The sequence below is a fragment of the Rhinopithecus roxellana genome, chromosome 4, assembly GCF_007565055.1.
Source record: "Rhinopithecus roxellana isolate Shanxi Qingling chromosome 4, ASM756505v1, whole genome shotgun sequence".
NCBI classification, from domain to species: Eukaryota; Metazoa; Chordata; class Mammalia; order Primates; family Cercopithecidae; genus Rhinopithecus; species Rhinopithecus roxellana.
This window is the reverse complement of record NC_044552.1, coordinates 30,963,438-30,981,968: the sequence shown is the minus strand read 5'-3', so window position 1 is coordinate 30,981,968 and position 18,531 is coordinate 30,963,438. Positions and strand designations below refer to the sequence as shown.

The 18,531-nt window shown below is 46.3% G+C and overlaps 1 protein-coding gene across 1 annotated transcript in view; it reads right to left on the bottom strand.

Annotated features, from left to right (window-relative positions):
* Positions 1–963: 963 nt before the first annotated feature.
* TBC1D22B (TBC1 domain family member 22B) overlaps positions 964–18,531 on the bottom strand; it is a 75,985-nt gene continuing 58,417 nt past the window's right edge. The window contains exons 11-13 of the mRNA XM_010389709.1: positions 17,975–18,102; positions 17,598–17,693; positions 964–2,849 (exon numbers count right to left, since the gene is read on the bottom strand). Coding sequence (XP_010388011.1) covers positions 2,721–2,849; positions 17,598–17,693; positions 17,975–18,102 — 353 coding nt within the window. The 3' untranslated portion in view covers positions 964–2,720. The remainder of the gene's footprint in view (positions 2,850–17,597; positions 17,694–17,974; positions 18,103–18,531) is intronic.

The window sequence follows — 18,531 nt, the reverse complement described above, 5'->3', positions numbered from 1 at the left end:
CTCCTGCCTCATCCTCCTGAGTAGCTGGGATTACAGATGCCCACCACCATGCCTGGCTAATTGTTTTTTGTATTTTTAGTAGAGATGGGGTTTCACTATGTTGGCTAGGCTGGTCTCAAACTCCTGACCTTGTGATCCGCCTGCCTCGGCCTCCCAAAGTGCTGGGATTATAGGCATGAGCCACCGCGCCCGCTGTATTTTTGTTTTTTGTTACACATAGCTGAATTTAATTTTTATATGGTTCCTAATGACTGAAACCAAGAAATACTCTCAAATAAATCCTAGGAAGGAATTCTGGGTGGAGAAACCATTCCAACCTGTCCTTTGTAGAGGAAACGTAATCAGCTACCTTTCTTGAGATATTTCACAGTAAGGTTACCAAGAAAAAAAACCAACAGCTGACAACCAAAATAAGACTTAAACACAATCTTACATGGCGGCCGTCTTAGTTCTTTCTGCTTTGGTGGAAACGCACTGAACAGGCAAGCCAGGACACCGGTCCTCTGGTTCTTACTCTGATGACTCTGATGCCGTCTTCCTTGGCCTTGGCTTGGATTTTCCTCTGTGAATGAGGGGGTTAAACTAGATATCTCCAGGTTTTCATCCAGCACTGAAATTCTAGTCTGTTTTCTACCCTCCATCAGATAACATACTCCTTTTGGATGAATCAACTAATCCATGTAAAGTGCTTATCAAAGTGGTTGGCAAGTTAACTCTTTTTAGTAGTTTCATTTACCAAGTTACTCATTTGTGTAGTTTCCACAGTACCTTTCACAGATGGATGTTGGGTAAGTGTTTGCTCGCTGTCCTCTAAGAATGCCTTTTGATCCTCTGCTGATCCTCTGCTGATCCCCTGCTCACCTCACAGAAGGCCTGACTGCACACCTACTAGTATCAGCAAGAAAAACTCAGGAAGAGGAGACTCTTTAGGTTCCATGAACACACAGGAGAAAAACCAGCAGATGGAGGAGGAAATACACCATTTATTTACAATTCTTTTCACTTTATCCACAATTTCCCATACAAACATAAAAACTAAAAAAATAAAACCACCACTTGGGAACACAAGTGTCTTTCTTTAATTAGTCCGGTTGAGGGGACCACTGAGGCACACCGAAGGGGAAAAGGAAGAGGGTCGGGAAGAATGCCTGAGAAACAGCTCCAGATGAGAAACCTAACTCACACTGGTGTGGTGGGCCTCACTGGCAAAGAGACTCAAGGGTGTTACCCACCAGGCTTCCCAGGAGGATGACAGCTACTGGCCCCCATCCCCCCACCCTCCACTACCAAATACCAAAACTCAAACAAGGGGTCACACATCTCATGAGCTGTGTGGGGAGTGAAGGTGACAGTAAGGGACAAGGAGTGCTGCTCTCTGAGAAGAGCCCCAAACCCGAGGGACACACAGGAAGCCCCTTTCCTTGGCACAGTCTTCAGTCACAGCTTCTGTCCTGAATACAACGCTGAACTTGAAAATGTGAAAACAAAAGCCCTCCCCAGATTCTGGGGAAGGTGGGAATAAAAACATAGAGAGGGCTTGCCTGCCTCTGCAGTCCCTTCTTGGGGAGGCTGCTAGGAGCAAAGGGAAGATGCTCCAGGAAAGTCTGGGGGTTGGAGGGCAGGGTGAAGAAAGGGGCAAGGAGGACTCTGAGACACTGATGCTTGGGATGGCTCCACCTGCTCAGCCACTCACTCCAGCAGCCTCCAGTTCTACCCCTCACAGCAGGACACCCAGAACCAACCTGGAGGCACTGAAGCCACCTTCCTGGCAACTTCCTCTGTGCTAGTGACCTAGATTGCTTTCACATGTTGATGCACATTATAAATATAAAATCATATCTGCTACAAAGAGGACATATATTTGTACATCTTTACCCATATACATAATAACACAATTTACACATAATATCTTGGAGTGGGTCATCATGGAAAAGGAGTTTGGAGAGGTAAACAGCCCCTTCTGCCTCCCTGGCCCTGATCCCTCTTCAAGGGATGCTTATACACTTGGTCACTGGGGCCCTTCCCAACTAGTCTGATGGGGCTCATCTGGACACAGAAATTCAGACATGTGACTAAATGCTGATGGGTGTGTATACACATTCACACCCACACACACATGCAGACACCTGGTGAGAAAAGGAAAAATAAAATTCCTAGCTCTTGGGTGTAGGCCTCTTCCCAGAGTTACAAGCATCAGTGCCTCCTCCATCTAGAATAATGGTTTTAAAAAGCTACCCCTCACTGGCTCAGACTAGGGCAGAAGGGGAAGGGCTAGGAAACCAGGGAGAGGGAAGAGGGGCCAGGAGTCTTTTGAAAATATAAGGCGTTTTTGACCTGTGATCAAATCAAACTATGTTCACAAAAAAAAAGCAACGGTTATCAGTTGGGGCCTGTCCTTGTAGGGACAATGTGAGTTGACACCCTGAGCCTTCCCCTTCTTTGTCCAGTTTCTTTTAAAGGGGCAGACAACCCTGTACCACCTTTTCTGTCCTCTCCCAGAACTGGGCCCATCCACGTGGCATGGAATACTGACAGTGGTCCAAGTGACACATCCAGAGACATGGAGTGGTGGACGCCAGAAAGTTAAGACCTGGGCGGCGGGTGTGAGCTTTGTACAACAGGAGTGGTTCCTGGCCGGGGTCCACGGCTCGCACAGTGGCCACAGTGATCAGACTGCCATCAGAGATGAGGGCAGTCTGGGTCCCCGGAGGAGACAGCACCTATCGGCGGTAGTGATTCGGGGCATCGGCAAACATGTACTTGAGTCTGTACGCCTCGGCGAGAAGCAGCCCAATCTCTTCGTTGCCCCAGTGTATTGTAGGTAGGTTCTGCAGCAGCATGAGGAGACCCTGGAATACAAGAAAGGACTTTTATATCATACCAGACTATAGACCAGCGGACCAGCGACCCCATTCTTAGAGACCAAGGCCTAGAATGGGGCCCCTTCCTCCTGGCTCACACATCCGAAAGAGTCCAGCCTCCTTCCTCCCAACAGCACACAGCTTTCAGTCCTAGTTCACCTCAGGAAGCCTTGCAAGCCTCTGCTGATTCTCTAGTCCGTTAACATCTGCCTCTTTAAAAACATAAAAACATAAGTAGGGAATGACAACAATAAAGATTTTTAAGAGAGAAAAATAATCACATCCAAATATATCTCTCTTAATCTTAAAGTATTCATTTTCAGTCTTTTTTTCACATGCATATTTCTTTAAATAGTTGTAACAATAATTATGACTTTTTTTTGAGACAGGTTCTTGCTCTGTCACCCAAGCTGGAGTGCAGTGGTGCAATCATAGCTCACTGCAGCCTCGAACTCCTGGGCTCAAGTGATCCTTTGACACAGTTAAAATATAGCCCGGGCGCGGTGGCTCACGTCTGGAATCCCACACTTTGGGAGGCTGAGGCGGGTGGATCGCGAGGTCAGGAGATCAAGACCAGCCTGGCTAACACAGTGAGACCCTGTCTCTACTAAAAATACAAAAAATTAGCCAGGCAAGGTGGCACATGCCTTTAGTCTCAGCTATTCAGGAGGCCGAGGCAGGAAAATCGCTTGAACCCGGGAGGCGGAGGTTGCAGTGAGCCCAGATTGCACCACTGCACTCCAGCCTGGCGACAGAGCGAGACTCCATCTCAAACAAACAAACAAAAAAAAGAAAGAAAGAAAGAAACGGACAAAATATTTATAACATTTATAGAAGATAAAGGGTTAATATATGCAATCCATAAGGAATGCCTACAAATCAGTGAGAAAGAAGGCGAACAACCAAATGGGAAAACAGACTATCCATGTGACTAGCTAACGCACTAATGCCAGTGGCCACTCACACTGTGATGACTTACAAACCCTGCTCCTAGCTGATCTGAATACTCCAGCAGCATCCTGCAGTGCTGAGTGGAAAGGTCTTGTGCATCCTTTACAAGATTTCCTCCTTTAGTACTAGAAGTGTAGCTGGGCATAAAGCTGCCCAAGGCACATCACTGCTATGTGTGGCCAACACAATTAGGTTCTGGCCAATTCTGGATATGAACAAAAATGATAGGTGTAACTTCCAGGTTTTGCTCTAAACTTCTCTCCTTCCTAGAAAATGGATATGAATGGAGGAGTAGAAGTGTTCATCTTAGACCATAAAATTAAAGCATGTTTTGAAGATGGCAGAGTAATAAGACAAAAGAAATCAGAGTCCCTAACACTCCAAAACCATAATGTTAGCCCTGGACTGCTTACACTTAGACTGTTAGTTGAAGGGAAATAAACAACCATCTTGTTTTAAGTCACTGTTATTTTGAGGTCATGGTTATAGTAGACAAGTTTATATCATCTTAAATACATACTATATCCATCAAAATAAGAAATGCACATGGTCTTTGATCCAGCAACTCTCCTTCTAACTCTCTATCCTAGGGAAATAGTCACACTATTGTGTGTACAAAGGTATTCACTGCATCATTGCTTCAAATAGTGAAAAAGGATACTAGAAAAGCATCTGCCAATGTGGGAATGGTGAGATAAACCATGGATTATCCACATCATGAGATGCAAGGCAGCACTTGAAACAAGTGAAGCCGGTCTACATGTATCAATATGGGAAGATATAGAAGACATTTTGGAAAGAATAAAAAAGGTAGTTGCAGAAAAATATTTACAGTATGATCCCACTTAGGTAAAAGAAAAAACACAACAATCTATTTGTGTATGTACATGTACATATAAACATTTTAGAGAAGTGGGAAACTGTTCACAGTGGTTACCCTTTGGGAGGGAAGCCTTTCACTTTTCTCTCATTATACTTATGCATCTTTTAAAATAAAATCTTTGTATATTATTGTTATGAAATAACTTTCTTTTGAGTAATAACTACTCTAGGCTGGGCACAGTGGCTCATGCCTGTAATCCCAGCGCTTTGGGAGGCCAAAGTGAGCCAATCACTTGAGGTCAGGAGTTCGAGACCAGCCTGGCCAACATGGTGAAACCCCATCTCTCCTAAAAATACAAAAATTAGCCAGGCATTGTGGTGGCTGCCTGTAGTCCCAGCTACTTGAGAGGCGGAGACAGGAGAATTGCTTCAATCTGGGAGGCGGAGGTTGCAGTGAGCCGAGATTGTACCATTGCACTCCAGCCTGGGTGAAGCTACTCTGTGGAAATTTTGTTTACTAAAAAGTAAAAAAAAACCCAGAAAATAAATTACCCATAACTTCACAATCAAGAGGAAGCCATTTTAAGAGATTTTGGCGTATTTCCTTCCAGTCCTTTTCCTATACATTTTACATACTTGAAATATTTTCTCTATATAATTTTGAATCTATTAAGCATTTACCATAAGCATTTCCTCTAATATTAAAAATTCCTTGTAGATATTTTCAATAACCAAAGAATCTTCCATGATGTAAGATGTACCATAATTTACATCCTCCTGTTTTGAGCATTTAATTATTTCTGGTTTTTCACTATAAAAAATTATAATGAACATCTTTATGCACAAAGTCTTATCTTGGATTATTTCCCTAAGCCAAATTCCTAGAAATGAAATTACTATTTCAAAGGGCATAAACTTTAATTAATTAATAATTAATTAATTTAGAGACAGAGTATTGCTCTGTTGCCTAGGCTGGAACGCAGTGGCATGATCTCAGTTCACTGCAACCTCCGCCTCTCCTGCCTCAGCCTCGCGAGTAGCTGGGATTACAGATGTGCGCCACCATGCCTGGCTAATTTTTCTATTTTTAGTAGAGATGGGGTTTCACCATGTTGGCCAGGTTGGTCTCAAACTCCTGACCTCAAGTGACTCACCCGCCTTAGCCTCCCAAAGTGCTGGGATTACAGGTGTGAGCCACTGCGCCTGGACTGCCACAAACATTTTAAAGGTTTCAACATTCAACCAGAAAATATATTCCAGAAAAATGTCCATTTCCCTAGATCTCTACCAGCACTACTCTCATTAAAAACAGCAAACTTTGCTAATGCTAATGTCTTCCCTTTGATCCCCAAGCCTGAGAACAGTACTCAAAGCCGTAAGTCACTATGGTGGTGAACCGCCCGAGGACTGCACATCCCAAGGTCCCCACTCTCCCCTCCATGGTTGCTGGCATCTGCTTTCTCCAACCCTCCAGGCAAACCCCTCCAGTCACATGGTTACAGAAATTCACTCAACCAGACCAGTTATTCAACCAGTTATTGATATTCACTCAACCCAGCAGATGCTCTGCTTTTAAAAACTCTGCCTTTAGCTGATCGGAACATCTTTGGAATACTTCCCTCTCACAGGAGTAATTCTCTCTTGGTTCTATCCTGGCCTCAGTCCTGTCTGCCTCAAAGTTTTTTTTGTTTGTTTTCTTTGAAAGAGAACTAGCCAGGCAAGGTGAATTAGCCTTTTGGCCGGGCGCGGTGGCTCAAGCCTGTAATCCCAGCACTTTAGGAGGCCGAGACGGGCGGATCACGAGGTCAGGAGATCGAGACCATCCTGGCTAACACGGTGAAATCCCGTCTCTACTAAAAAATACAAAAAAACTAGCCGGGTGAGGTGGCGGGCGCCTGTAGTCCCAGCTACTCCGGAGGCTGAGACAGGAGAATAGCGTGAACCCGGGAGGCGGAGCTTGCAGTGAGCTGAGATCCGGCCACTGCACTCCAGCCTGGGCGACAGAGCAAGACTCCGTCTCAAAAAAAAAAAAAAAAAAAAAAAAAAAAAAAAAAAGAGAGAGAGAACCATCATTTCTATCTCAGCTTATTTTTTAAAATGCTGACCTTGGACTATAATACATGCCCCCACCCCCACGCCACCATGAACTCCCTGGCCTGTGTGGTCCCTTTGACTCATCTCTCCTGCTTCCTACCTCCTTCCCGCAACGTGCCTCTATCCCACAACAACTGGAAAAGGCGTTGCCTCTTTTTGCTAACTTTCTCCTCAGGTAGGCAACTTCTATCCTAAGTAGGCAGGTTCTCTTTATAATGCTCTCAGTCTTTTCTGTACCTTAGACTCTTGGGCTGTCTGGTGAACCCCATCCATCTCCTCAGAATAATGGTTTTAAATATTAATACATAAAATAAAATGCATATTAATAAAAAAAAAATTTTTTTTTTTGAGCCGGAGTCTCGCTCTGTCGCCCAGGCTGGAGTGCAGTGGCCGGATCTCGGCTCACTGCAAGCTTCGCCTCCCGGGTTTACGCCATTCTCCTGTCTCAGCCTCCCAAGTAGTTGGGACTACAGGCGCCCACCACCTCGCCTGGCTAGATTACAGGCTTGAGCCACCACACCCGACCCAAAATTTTTTTTAAAATTTGTGATATTCACCTCTGTGTGGTATAAGATTTATTTTTCTTATTTTTTGAGACGTAGTCTCGCTCTGTCGCCCAGGCTGGAGTGCAGTGGCACGATCTTGGCTCACCACCACCTCCGCCTCCCGGGTTCAAGTGATTCTACTGCCTCAGCCTCCTGAGTAGCTGGGACTACAGGCACGAGCCACCACGCCCGGCTAATTTTTTAAAAATTTTTAGTAGAGACGAGATTTCACCGTGTTAGCCAGGATGGTCTCAATCTCCTGACCTCTTGATCCGCCTGCCTCGGCCTCCCAAAGTCCTGGGATTACAGGCATGAGCCACCACGACTAGCCTAAGATTTCTTACTGGAATTTTCTAAATTTTTCTATGATGGTTACATACACTTGCATAACTGATAACAAACAAGAACAGCCAACAAAGGACATAGCTCTCTAGAAGAGAATACTTTTTTTTTTTTTTTTTAAGGCAGAGTCTTGCTCTGTTGCCATGCTGGAGTGCAGTGGTGATCTTGGCTCACTGCAACCTCCAACTCCCAGGTTCAAGCGATTCTCCTGCCTCAGCCTCCCGAGTAGCTGAGATTACAGGTGCGCACCACCGCACCTTGCTAATTTTTGCATTTTTAGTGGAGACGGGGTTTCACCGTGTTGGCCAGGATGGTCTCGATCTCCTGACTTCGTAATCTGCCTGCCTCAGCCTCCCAAAAGTGCTGGGATTACAGGCGTGAGCCACCACACCTGGCCAAGAATACTCTTTGTTGAGATGAGATCTACCTATAATTTCCAATTCTTCCAGTCTTAACAGAAACCTCTCAAAAGCTTCCAAATAATTCCACCCCTGGACAAGTGAACGTCCCCACTTCCCCCAAGGGAAGTGACGCTTAGCCGTAAGGAATCACTCTGCCACCTGGTGGCTACGCCTAAAACTGCCACATCCCCTCCTCTAGCCCCTACCTAGTCTACCGCCTGCTGTCCTCATGCTGCAACAATGGGAAATCCTGCCCAATGGATTAAAAAGTAGAAACTCACTTTGGGAGGCCGAGGCGGGCGGATTGCCTGAGCTTAGGAGTTCGCGACCAGCCTGGGCAACACGGTGAAACCCCGTCTCTACTAAAATACAAAAAATTAGCCGGGCATCGTGGCGTGCACCTGTAGTCCCAGCTACATGGGAGGCTGAGGCAGGAGAATTGCTTGAACCCGGGAGGCGGAGATGGCAGTGAGCCAAGATTGCGCCACTGCACTCCAGCCTATGCGACACAGCGAGGCTCTGTCTCAAAAAAAAACAAAAAAAAAAAACAAAAAAAAAAAAAAGGAGAAACAATAATTATGGCTGGGGGATGAAGGTGCTAATCACAAATCAGGAGCTTTTATCTAGGGTCAGGGAAGAGACACTACCAGGGCAGGGAACAACTGAAGATTTGTTACAAAGCCAGTTAATGGGAGCACTTAAGTATGACATGCACTCAGATGAGATACTACAGTCAGGAGGAGGAGAAAGCTTGTAGGGCAAGCATCAGAGATGCCCAATTAATAGAAAGGGAGCAAACACCTCTTGTAGAAAACAGCTGGAAATAGCTGAAATAGCAGAAAAGGGCCAAGCATAGTTATCGGCTGAAAATCCACACAGGAAAAGGCAATATGGCAGAGAAGGACTTTGAGCCATATGTGACTGGTGGAAAAAAAAACAATTAGATAAGAGGCCAAAGGCAAAAGGATAGTGGGTAATAAGCAGAGATTTTGAAAAGGGAAAGGTATAAGAAAATTCCACTAAAGACTGTCCAATAAAGGTGGCAGAATAATTGAGGAGGAAGACAAACACCAAAGATAATCAGTATAAAGGCAGTTATTATTTATTGAGCACTTATTACATAACAGATGGGGCTCTAAATGTTTCACATGTACTTTGTACTAGTTCGTTTAATTCTACATCTACTCTATGAGATACATATTATTACCTCCATTTTACAGATGAGGCAATTGAGGCACAGAGGTTCAGGAACTTGCCTAGGGTCACAGGGTAGTACTGGCCAGGGATTTGAGTCTAGACAATCTGGGCATGTGCTCATAATCACTAGACTATCTACTGCCTGCCCTGGCATGAGAAGTAAGGCATAAAGCAGAAGGAACAAAAAGAAGAGAAGTCATAAAAGAGGCTGTTTGAAGGAAATCTAGAAGCATTCACTTTTTTTGTTGTTGATTTTTACTTTTATTTAGTCATTAAGTCCTTGGACTCATAGTAAGGCTTGATGCCATATTGGTGTCACACTGCCAAGCAATCCGAAGCATATGTTAGCCTTCTATTTCAACTTCTTTGTTTACTAATGTATCACTGGACCCAGCAGGCAGCTCACCCAGACAATCTTAGTAAGGATTTTGGTGCATAATAGGCCACAGTCCTTACAAAGTATCCAGTTTGTCTTATAGCTGAGAGGTGTGAACCGGCTGCAGATGTGTCACAGCTAAATTCTTGAATGGATTTTTATTATCAGTGCCACCTCTTCCTCTGCCTCTTCTTGGTCTTTCCCAGCCACCAGTGTGACCCAGCTGGTGACTAAGAGTTGACTAATTTTACTCTGCAATAAGGGCTGGCACAACCAAAGACAGGATGTATCATGATGAGCAACAAAAGAACATTAAATATGTGCTACTAAATAAGATACTGTATATAGAATCACTTTGCAGTACTGGAACATTCTTTGCAAATGTAAAGTGTATTCAAGCATGTAAAAATACCTTTCTAGTCAAATACTTTAAAACCAACCTCTTCTATTTTGAGAATCAGTGAGGAGGCAAAACATTTCCTCTGGTCACAATACAACTTTTCAAAAACATGTCCCTGCCATATAAGCTTGTTGAGAGTCAAACTTTTATTCATTGGCTCTTCCTGAATCTAGGCATTTGACAAAGTTTCCTCTCAAAGAAAGCTGTGTAGTTTCCCTCAATGGCTTGTTTTTGTTCATATGTCTAGGAATTGTGCCCTTTCTCACACCAGCTTGTTTTGGGCAGAAAGATCTTCAGTTCCCAGGGTTCCCTCCGAACTCTTGTGTGCAGGATTCAAACTGGCAATTCACCAAATGTCTGTAAAGACAGGGCCCCCATTTGGGCAATGTTCCACAATCGCACCCTTGAGTTCATGCAGAAGTGGTGGGTGGATGCCATCTGGTTCCAGGGATTTATTTACATTTAGTTTATTATTGAGGTCTGGAACATCCTACGGGCTTAGCACTATTTAATAACCCCGACCTGTCTCCTACAAAAGAAACCTTCAGAGTGGGAATCTCTCCAGTGGTTTCTTCCAGCTGACTCCCTTGTCATTTCACTCACTCACTCACTCGAGATTAACTCTGTTGTCCACTGATGGCTCATCGCACCCTCGACCTCCCTGGCTCAGATGATCCTTCCACCCAACCTTCCTAAGTAGCTGGGACTACAGGTGTGTGCCACCATGCCTGACTAATTTTTAAATATTTCCCTATGTTGCCCAGGGTGGTCTTGAACTCCTAGGCTCAAGTGATCCTCCTGCCTCAGTCTCCCAAAGTGCTGGGATTACAGGCATGAGCCACTGCACCTGTCCTCTTTTTATGTATTTAAAGAAATGTTGATTATTAGTCCTTAGAGTGCCCTGCATGGTGCTTCTCAAATTCCGTCCTGAGTCCTCTGAGGCCTTGCTGGTGCTGGCCGACATACTCCTGGGCTTCCACGTTCTGGGCTTCACTGCTGCTGCTTTCCCGAGATGACTTTTTAGAATAGAGTAACCAGGTATTTGCTCAGGCACCTGTCCCCTCTGACTCAAGCAGACACTCTTCATAGAACTATTATCCTAGAGTCGGTTTTCAGGCCTCCTATGGGTTGCTTAATACTGTACAGATTTTCTGCCTGCTGCTCATCTAAGTGCCCACAACTGGGCACAGCTTATGCTCGTCTACATGTGCCGTGAATTTTTGATTTTTGCAGGTGTTCCCCTGCTCCCTGTTGTAACCCCTTGGTTTTGGGTTGTAATTATGTGTGCTGCAGTGACCACAGGGAAGCCCCATCATGCCTTTCCTCATCACAGAACTCACTCAACCAGTTCCTGTCCCAAAGTCTGACATTAATCTGCTTTGGGAAGTCTTCCCCAAGTCTGACATCAGCAACCTGCCTTGATGGCATATTCTGCCAATGGCTGTTGGGAATAAAAACATGTTTTTATTACAACCACCTGTGGGGATAGCAGGCCTCTCAGCACTCACAGGCTCCAGCCGTATTCCCTCAAAAGTTCCCTTTGCTTACTTCCTTTTTCTTTTTCTTTTTTTGAGACAGAGTCTCACTTTGCTGCCCTGGCTGGAGTGCACTGGCGCGATCTTGGCTCACTGCAATCTCCGCCTCCCAGGTTCAAGCGATTCTCCTGCCTCAGCCTCCCAAGTAGCGGGGATTACAGGTGTGTGCTATCACGCCTGGCGAATTTTGTATTTTTAGTAGAGACGGAGTTTCACCATGTTGGCCAGGCTGGTCTTGAACTCCTGACCTCAGGTGATCTGCCTGCCGTGGCCTCCTCCCAAAGTGCTGGGATTACACGCATGAGCCACCATGTCTGGCCTCTTACTTCCTTTTTCTAGGATCAGAGTGGAAACAGGAGGCCCTGACAGGCCTCCTATTGCTAGCCCTGATGGCCCCGTCCTCTGGGCAGATACAGTCCTCGTCGGGCTCCCTGCTGGGTAACAGAAGCTCCATTCACTTCCTTAGTAGTACATAACTGTACACTGTGGTAATGAATTGTGATTATGTAAAAATGACCCGCATCAAAATGGGTAGAAAACATCTATTTGTCTATTTGGTAGGTAGATTTGAGCGCTCTTACACTGTCTCCACCATTTACTTTCTTTCTTTTTTTTTTTTTTTTTTTTGAGACGGAGTCTCGCTCTGTCGCCCAGGCTGGAGTGCAGTGGCCGGATCTCAGCTCAGTGCAAGCTCCGCCTCCCGGGTTCACGCCATTCTCCTGCCTCAGCCTCCCGAGTAGCTGGGACTACAGGCGCCCGCCAGGTCGCCCGGCTAGTTTTTTGTATTTTTAGTAGAGACGGGGTTTCACCATGTTAGCCAGGATGGTCTTGATCTCCTGACCTCATGATCCGCCCGTCTCGGCCTCCCAAAGTGCTGGGATTACAGGCTTGAGCCACCGCGCCCGGCCGTCCACCATTTACTTTCCTTCCAACCTTTTGAGGGTGGACTCATGACATAAATCTTAAGCGTGCAGGTTGATGACTTTTTACATAAGTACACACCCAATTAACCACCACCCAGATGAAAACAGAGAACACTTCCTGTGTCTCAGGGACTCTTGCTCCTCCCCAGTCAACACGGCCTCCCCAGCCACTGATCTAACTGAAGCCTGAGAGCTCCACCAGGGCCCAGGCAGGGCTCTACCGCTCCACAAATAGGCCCAGAGCTGCTCTTCACCCATAACCTGCACCAGCCCAGTGGACTCCCTGCTGCAGTCCGCCCTGGAGCATTAGAGCCTCTGCTTCCCCCAGGGATGCATGCGAGGTGATTTCAGGCCACTTGGAGGGAGAGCATGAAAGGGCAGTAGGAGATCACTGATCTTTCTGGCAGTGGAAGGAGAAAAACCCAACAGCCAGAATAGGAGGAGGTCACAAGGAAGACCCTGGGAGGAATTCTTTTTCAGTTTTAAAACAATAGGTTTTTGTTGTTGTTGCTAAATGTTTCTTTGTGAGGAGAAAGCCTGCTAGCAATCTCCAATGTAGGGGGATACATGGGGAAGAAGAAATCTTGAGGTGGAAACATAAGCAGATCCTTGCCTGGGAACAGCCACCATGTGAATTTAGCTCAAGAGCTCCAGGAAGCACTTGGCAGGCCTGGGACTGACAGGCAGCAAAGCACAGTGGTTCAGAGAGTACCACTCACTCGGGTGACCTCGGCCTAGTTACTTAAAAAAAAAAAAAAAAAAAAAAAAAAAAGGCCGGGCGCGGTGGCTCAAGCCTATAATCCCAGCACTTTGGGAGGCTGAGACGGGCAGATCACAAGGTCAGGAGATCAAGACCATCCTGGCTAACCCGGTGAAACCCCATCTCTACTAAAAAATACAAAAAACTAGCCAGGCGAGGTGGCGGGTGCCTGTAGTCCCAGCTACTCGGGAGGCTGAGGCAGGAGAATGGCATGAACCCGGGAGGCAGAGCTTGCAGTGAGCCGAGATCACGCCACTGCACTCCAGCCTGGGCGACAGAGCGAGACTCCGTCTCAAAAAAAAAAAAAAAAAAAAAAAGCGCTAAGATTTAGCTGCTATGAGATTGAGCCTCACAAAACTGCCAATATTCAATCATTCTGATCTACAAAAACAATTGCATATGATTCAACCTAACATTATTATTACGATTCTATTACACTAGCCCAGGCTGAGGGCAGGAATTGTCGAGAGTCCCCTCCTACCACGAGAGGCTTTGGCCCAGCTCTGCTGACAGCTCTCATTTCAAGCCGCCCATGGGCCCCGGAGGATCCAGCCGTTCTGCTCCCAGAGTCCTGTGTGCAAATGTGCCTCAGGCTCCTTTGTCCAGCGGTCTCAGGAAGGAAACCTCTGTGTTATCTCCTTTGTCAGTTTTTGGTCCCTCTGCCAGGCAGTGGCCCCAGACAACTGCTTGGCCAGGGAGAAGCACGCACCCTTGCTGCTGGGGGGTTTTGCCGCAGCTAGGACCCAGCCCTTTGCCCCTGTGTTCATCTGGACGCCCATCCTCTTTTATCCCTGTTTCCTATTCGCCAGGTCAAGCAGTTTCCACAAGCATGAACGTATGGTCTAATATTATGTTTAACCAAACCACTTAATTAGAAAAGTGGGTTTTTAAATCTAGCCTCATTAAAGGTAGTATTAAAATCAACGACAATAAGCTCACTGTTTGGAGGACTATGTATCAAGTACACTATTCTAACTGCCTCACATGTATTTGTTACTTTAATCTCATCATAGCCCAAGGAGGCAGGTCCTATTGCCCCATTTATTTATTAATATTTTTTTTTTTTAGAACGAGTCTGTCTGCACAGAGAGCGCAGTGCCAGATCTAGCTCACTGCAGCTCGCTCCCGGTTCCGCCATGCTCAGCTCCCGAGTAGCTGGGATCAGCGCCCGCCACCTCGCCGGCTAGTTTTTTTTTTTGATTTTAGTAGAGACGGGGTTTCACGTGTAGCCAGGATGGGATCTCTGACTGTGATCCCCCGTCTGGCTCCAAGTGTGGGAAGGCTTGAGCCACCTGCGCTCCCCATTTAATAAGAAAATAGAGGCACAGGAAACAGTTTACTTACAGCCACTTAGGAAGATGGAGAGCTGGATCTACCTAGGCATCGGCTCAAAGACCATGATACATGTACGATTAAGTCCCAACTTGACGGACTATTGCTCTCCTCTGAACCCCTTACTGGCTTCCCTTATATCTAGCTCTTTTTCCCTGTTCTTTAAGTGTAATCAGTTTGCTGGTCTGCTAAAACTGCTGCAAGTACCACTTTTATTTCTGTAACCACTTCACCTGGTTTTTCTTTGAGTCACTTAAGGTGGCTTTTAGCCCTAAAACTTCTCTTCCAGGCTGGGCATGTTTGGTTTTTTACAATACCTGTATTCATCTACAGAGCTTCCTTCACAGTGATTTCACCACAAGCAGCCCTTCAGCAGTTAGGATACAGGTGCCTACTTTCTCTGTGAAAGTCACACCCAACAGGTCAACCTTACACAATGCTTTGTGCCCTTGTTCCTCACACCTCTGCCATGATTCTGTCTCCTAAAGGGCACTGCCTGTCTAGCCTAACACCCAGGCACATTTTCTTCTTTTATCATTCATAGAATTTTAGAACTATGGAGGTGGGAGGAACTTTTCACCTTATCCAGTTTAATCGCCCATTCTACTTTGTCTGAAAGAAAGACGTGAGACTCCTCCACGAACAGGATTAATCGAGGTGTTAATAGAGCAGCAGACAATATTCCCAATGCTGTTCTGTTGGGTATTGCCAAAAGACCTCAGACCTACCAGATAATTGAAAATGCTACCCAGTAAAGAACATCTCTAGGATTAACATAGCTGTAAAGTCACAGAGCATTGTCCTCTGTTCTGCCGATATTGTGAACTGCTAAAAGCCGTTCCAGGAATCGTCTGCACCTCCCTGAGCTGATCTGGGAAGCACTTTTATCACATATGGCAAAGCTCTGTGCCTGGCTCATGATAACTAAATTAAACTTCATGCTCTTATTATCCGGCTCCACCTCAACCACATTATCAAAATGGACAGCTCATCCCGGCATACAGCCATTCCAGCCCCTTGTCCTCATTTATCCTAGAATGCCACATATGCTGCTCACTGGCAGAAGCCATGGTTCTTAATCAGTAGCCTGAAGCCTCGGCACCATGGCTAGCATCTACTCACAGAAATCAACACATCCGCTCTCCTTTTTCTTCCAAAGCCCTTACTTGGGCAAGCTGGGTCCTGTCTTTCCATCTGTCTACTAAATAGTCTTCTGTTCTTTTGCCGCCTAACACCAATCACAGAGTGGTAATGCTCAGGGACCACATGGAGACACTGCGGATCTTCAGAACATCTACGTTATAGTTAGAACTTATAAAAGCATTCAACTTTCTCTGGCCTTTCCCCCTGCTTTTAAAATAAGTATATGCCTATTAAAAACAAACAAACCAAAAAAACTCTCAGTTCAGAAACATGCAAAGCATTAAAGCAACACAGCCCCCACCCCCAACCCCAATGATTCTCTCTGGAGAGCCTGACAATCTCTCTCCTCAATCCTTATTTCCCTGACCCTGGAACAGCTCCTAGCCCACTCATCACATAACACAGGCCCTTCTTGAGTTTTCTACATAGGGACTCTGAAGCACCCCCACCCCAGGGGTTCCTAGAAGCTGTACTCTCGCTGGTCATCCCCTCTCAGCCTCCTCTGCTCCCTGACCTCTTCATGTAGTCACATAAGAGTATGTCAGGGCTGGGGCCCTGATCCCCTTCTCTGTCCATCCTTCCTTCCTTAGGGATCTCATCCAGTGTTGGCTTTAAGTAGCGTCTAGGCAAAGGCTCCTAAATTTATAGGTCCAGTCCAGATCTCTCTTTCAAACTCCAAACTCAAGATATATTTGCCTAGTCTGCATCTCTATTTAGACGTCTAATGGCACTTCAAATCCAATATGCCCAAAGCTGGACTCTTGCTGTCCCCACTGTAGCCTTCTCTATAAACTATAAAGCCATCCAGACTCACCCGTTTCTGTTGTACTCTACACCCAATTCATCAGGAAATGTTGTTGGCTCTATTTACTAAATAGATCCAAAATCTGGCCACTTCTTACACCTCCACCGTCACCATCCAAGTCCCACCACCCTTCATGTCTCATCTGGAGGACTACCGTAGCATCCTGGGTGGTCTCTATTTCCACTCTTGCCCACACCTACAGTCTACATAGAAGCCAGCATGGCCCTATTGAAACATAAGTCAGATTGTGCCACTCTCTTCTGCTCATGGCTCTCTTACAGCTCCTCTTCCACTCAGAGTAAAAGTCAAAGTTCTTACAGTGGCTACAAAGTCCTCTGTGATCTGGGTCCCTGTGACTCTTCTGACCTCACCTCTTCCTACTCTTCGCTTGGATCACTCTGCTCCAGGCCACACCAGTGACCGCCATGATTCCTTCCGTGGCTCAGGCATGCTGCTGCCTGAGGCCCTTGCACTGGCTGTTTCCTCCGCCTAGACACTCTTCCTGCAGATGTCCAGGTGGTTCGCTCCTTCACCTTCCCCAGGTCTTTCCTCAGACGTCACCTTCTCAGTGAACCTATCGAGACTACTTTATTCGAAATTGCAACCTGTCTCTTCTCTATCACCTAATAAAACCTTTACCCTGCTCTACTTTTTAAAAAAAGATTATTTCTTAGCACCTTTACATTCTTGTTAATTTACTACTTACTATGATGTTTACTGTATGTCTCCCCACAACTATCAGAATATATAAACTTTATGAGAACAGAGACCTCTCTCTGTTTCACTTCCTAATACAGCCTTTGTCTTTGACAGTGCTGGCATGTGGCAAGCATTCAATAAATGCTTGTCAATGAATGACTGAAAGATCTCTCAGGCCTGCCCAGTCACTCTGCAGCCATTCTGGCACAAAGACCCTTCTCACACTGAAGAACCCTGGGCTCCAGTGACTTCCTGCCAACTAAGAGGGACGACCCCTTCAGAGCACCCCTTCTGCCTTCCTACTCCCAGCCAGGTACCTGCTGTGGCACCTTCTGTCTGCGCTGCCCACTGAGGGGCTAACTCCCTTTCTAATGTTCATTCCCTGCCCACACTAAGCTCTTGGCCACTCACCTGAAAGTCCTCCTCATCCAAGATCTCTTTCCTCCACTTGATCAAGAAGGCTGCACACACATAGAGATGAAAGTGGGAGAACCCTTCTGGTTCAGACTGGGAAGCAAAAAAATAAGAGTTAGGTCTTCCAGCCCTGACAAGGATTCAGCTCTGGTCCTCTCAGTTCCATTCCTACTGGGAGGAGGGAAACTCTTTCACGGTTGGGGAGATGGAGTTGTGAAGAGACTTAGCAAAGGCCCTGCCCTGAGGCTAAAGCAGACATGGAAGTAGAAAAGGGGAGAAGGGGAAACTTCTAAGCAGCTACACTCTACAACTTGGCAGGGAGCTGGACACCTCAGGGACAGCCTGGCACAGAGAGGCCTGGGAATCCCTCCTACCTGATATGTGTCCCACAGGCGGATGGTGCAGCGAAGAGGAAGCTCCCGCATAAGCAGGTTGTTCATCCAGCGGAAGGCAAACTGCAGGTATTCTACCTCGTACCTCCTGAAGTGATTATGTACCTGCTCTGAAACAGGAAGCATCATTGGGGATCATCATCCTAGGGGACTGGACCCTGACAGGGCCACAGGAGCCAAAACAGCAGCCCCCACTTCTTACTGCCCCCTCCCATGGGTAAGCAGACACAGAGGGGGCAGACAGGCATCTGACTGTCCTTTATGTTTGATTCCATCATCTCACAGCAACACTGCATGGTTAACTCAGCCCAGCAGACAGAACCATTTTAACATCCCACAGCAATGTTCTAGGAGCCCCACTTCCTTCACGGGGCTGCTCTGGCCACAAAGCAGAGGATATGAGGTTCACTTGGCTGCTCCACCTTAGTACTCATCAGAGAAGGAGCCAGAATGGAAAAGGACCATGGAGGTCACCTTGGCCACCCTCCTACTGGCAAGGAACTCCTCTTCAGCATCCCCGCCAGATGGCTAGCCAGCAG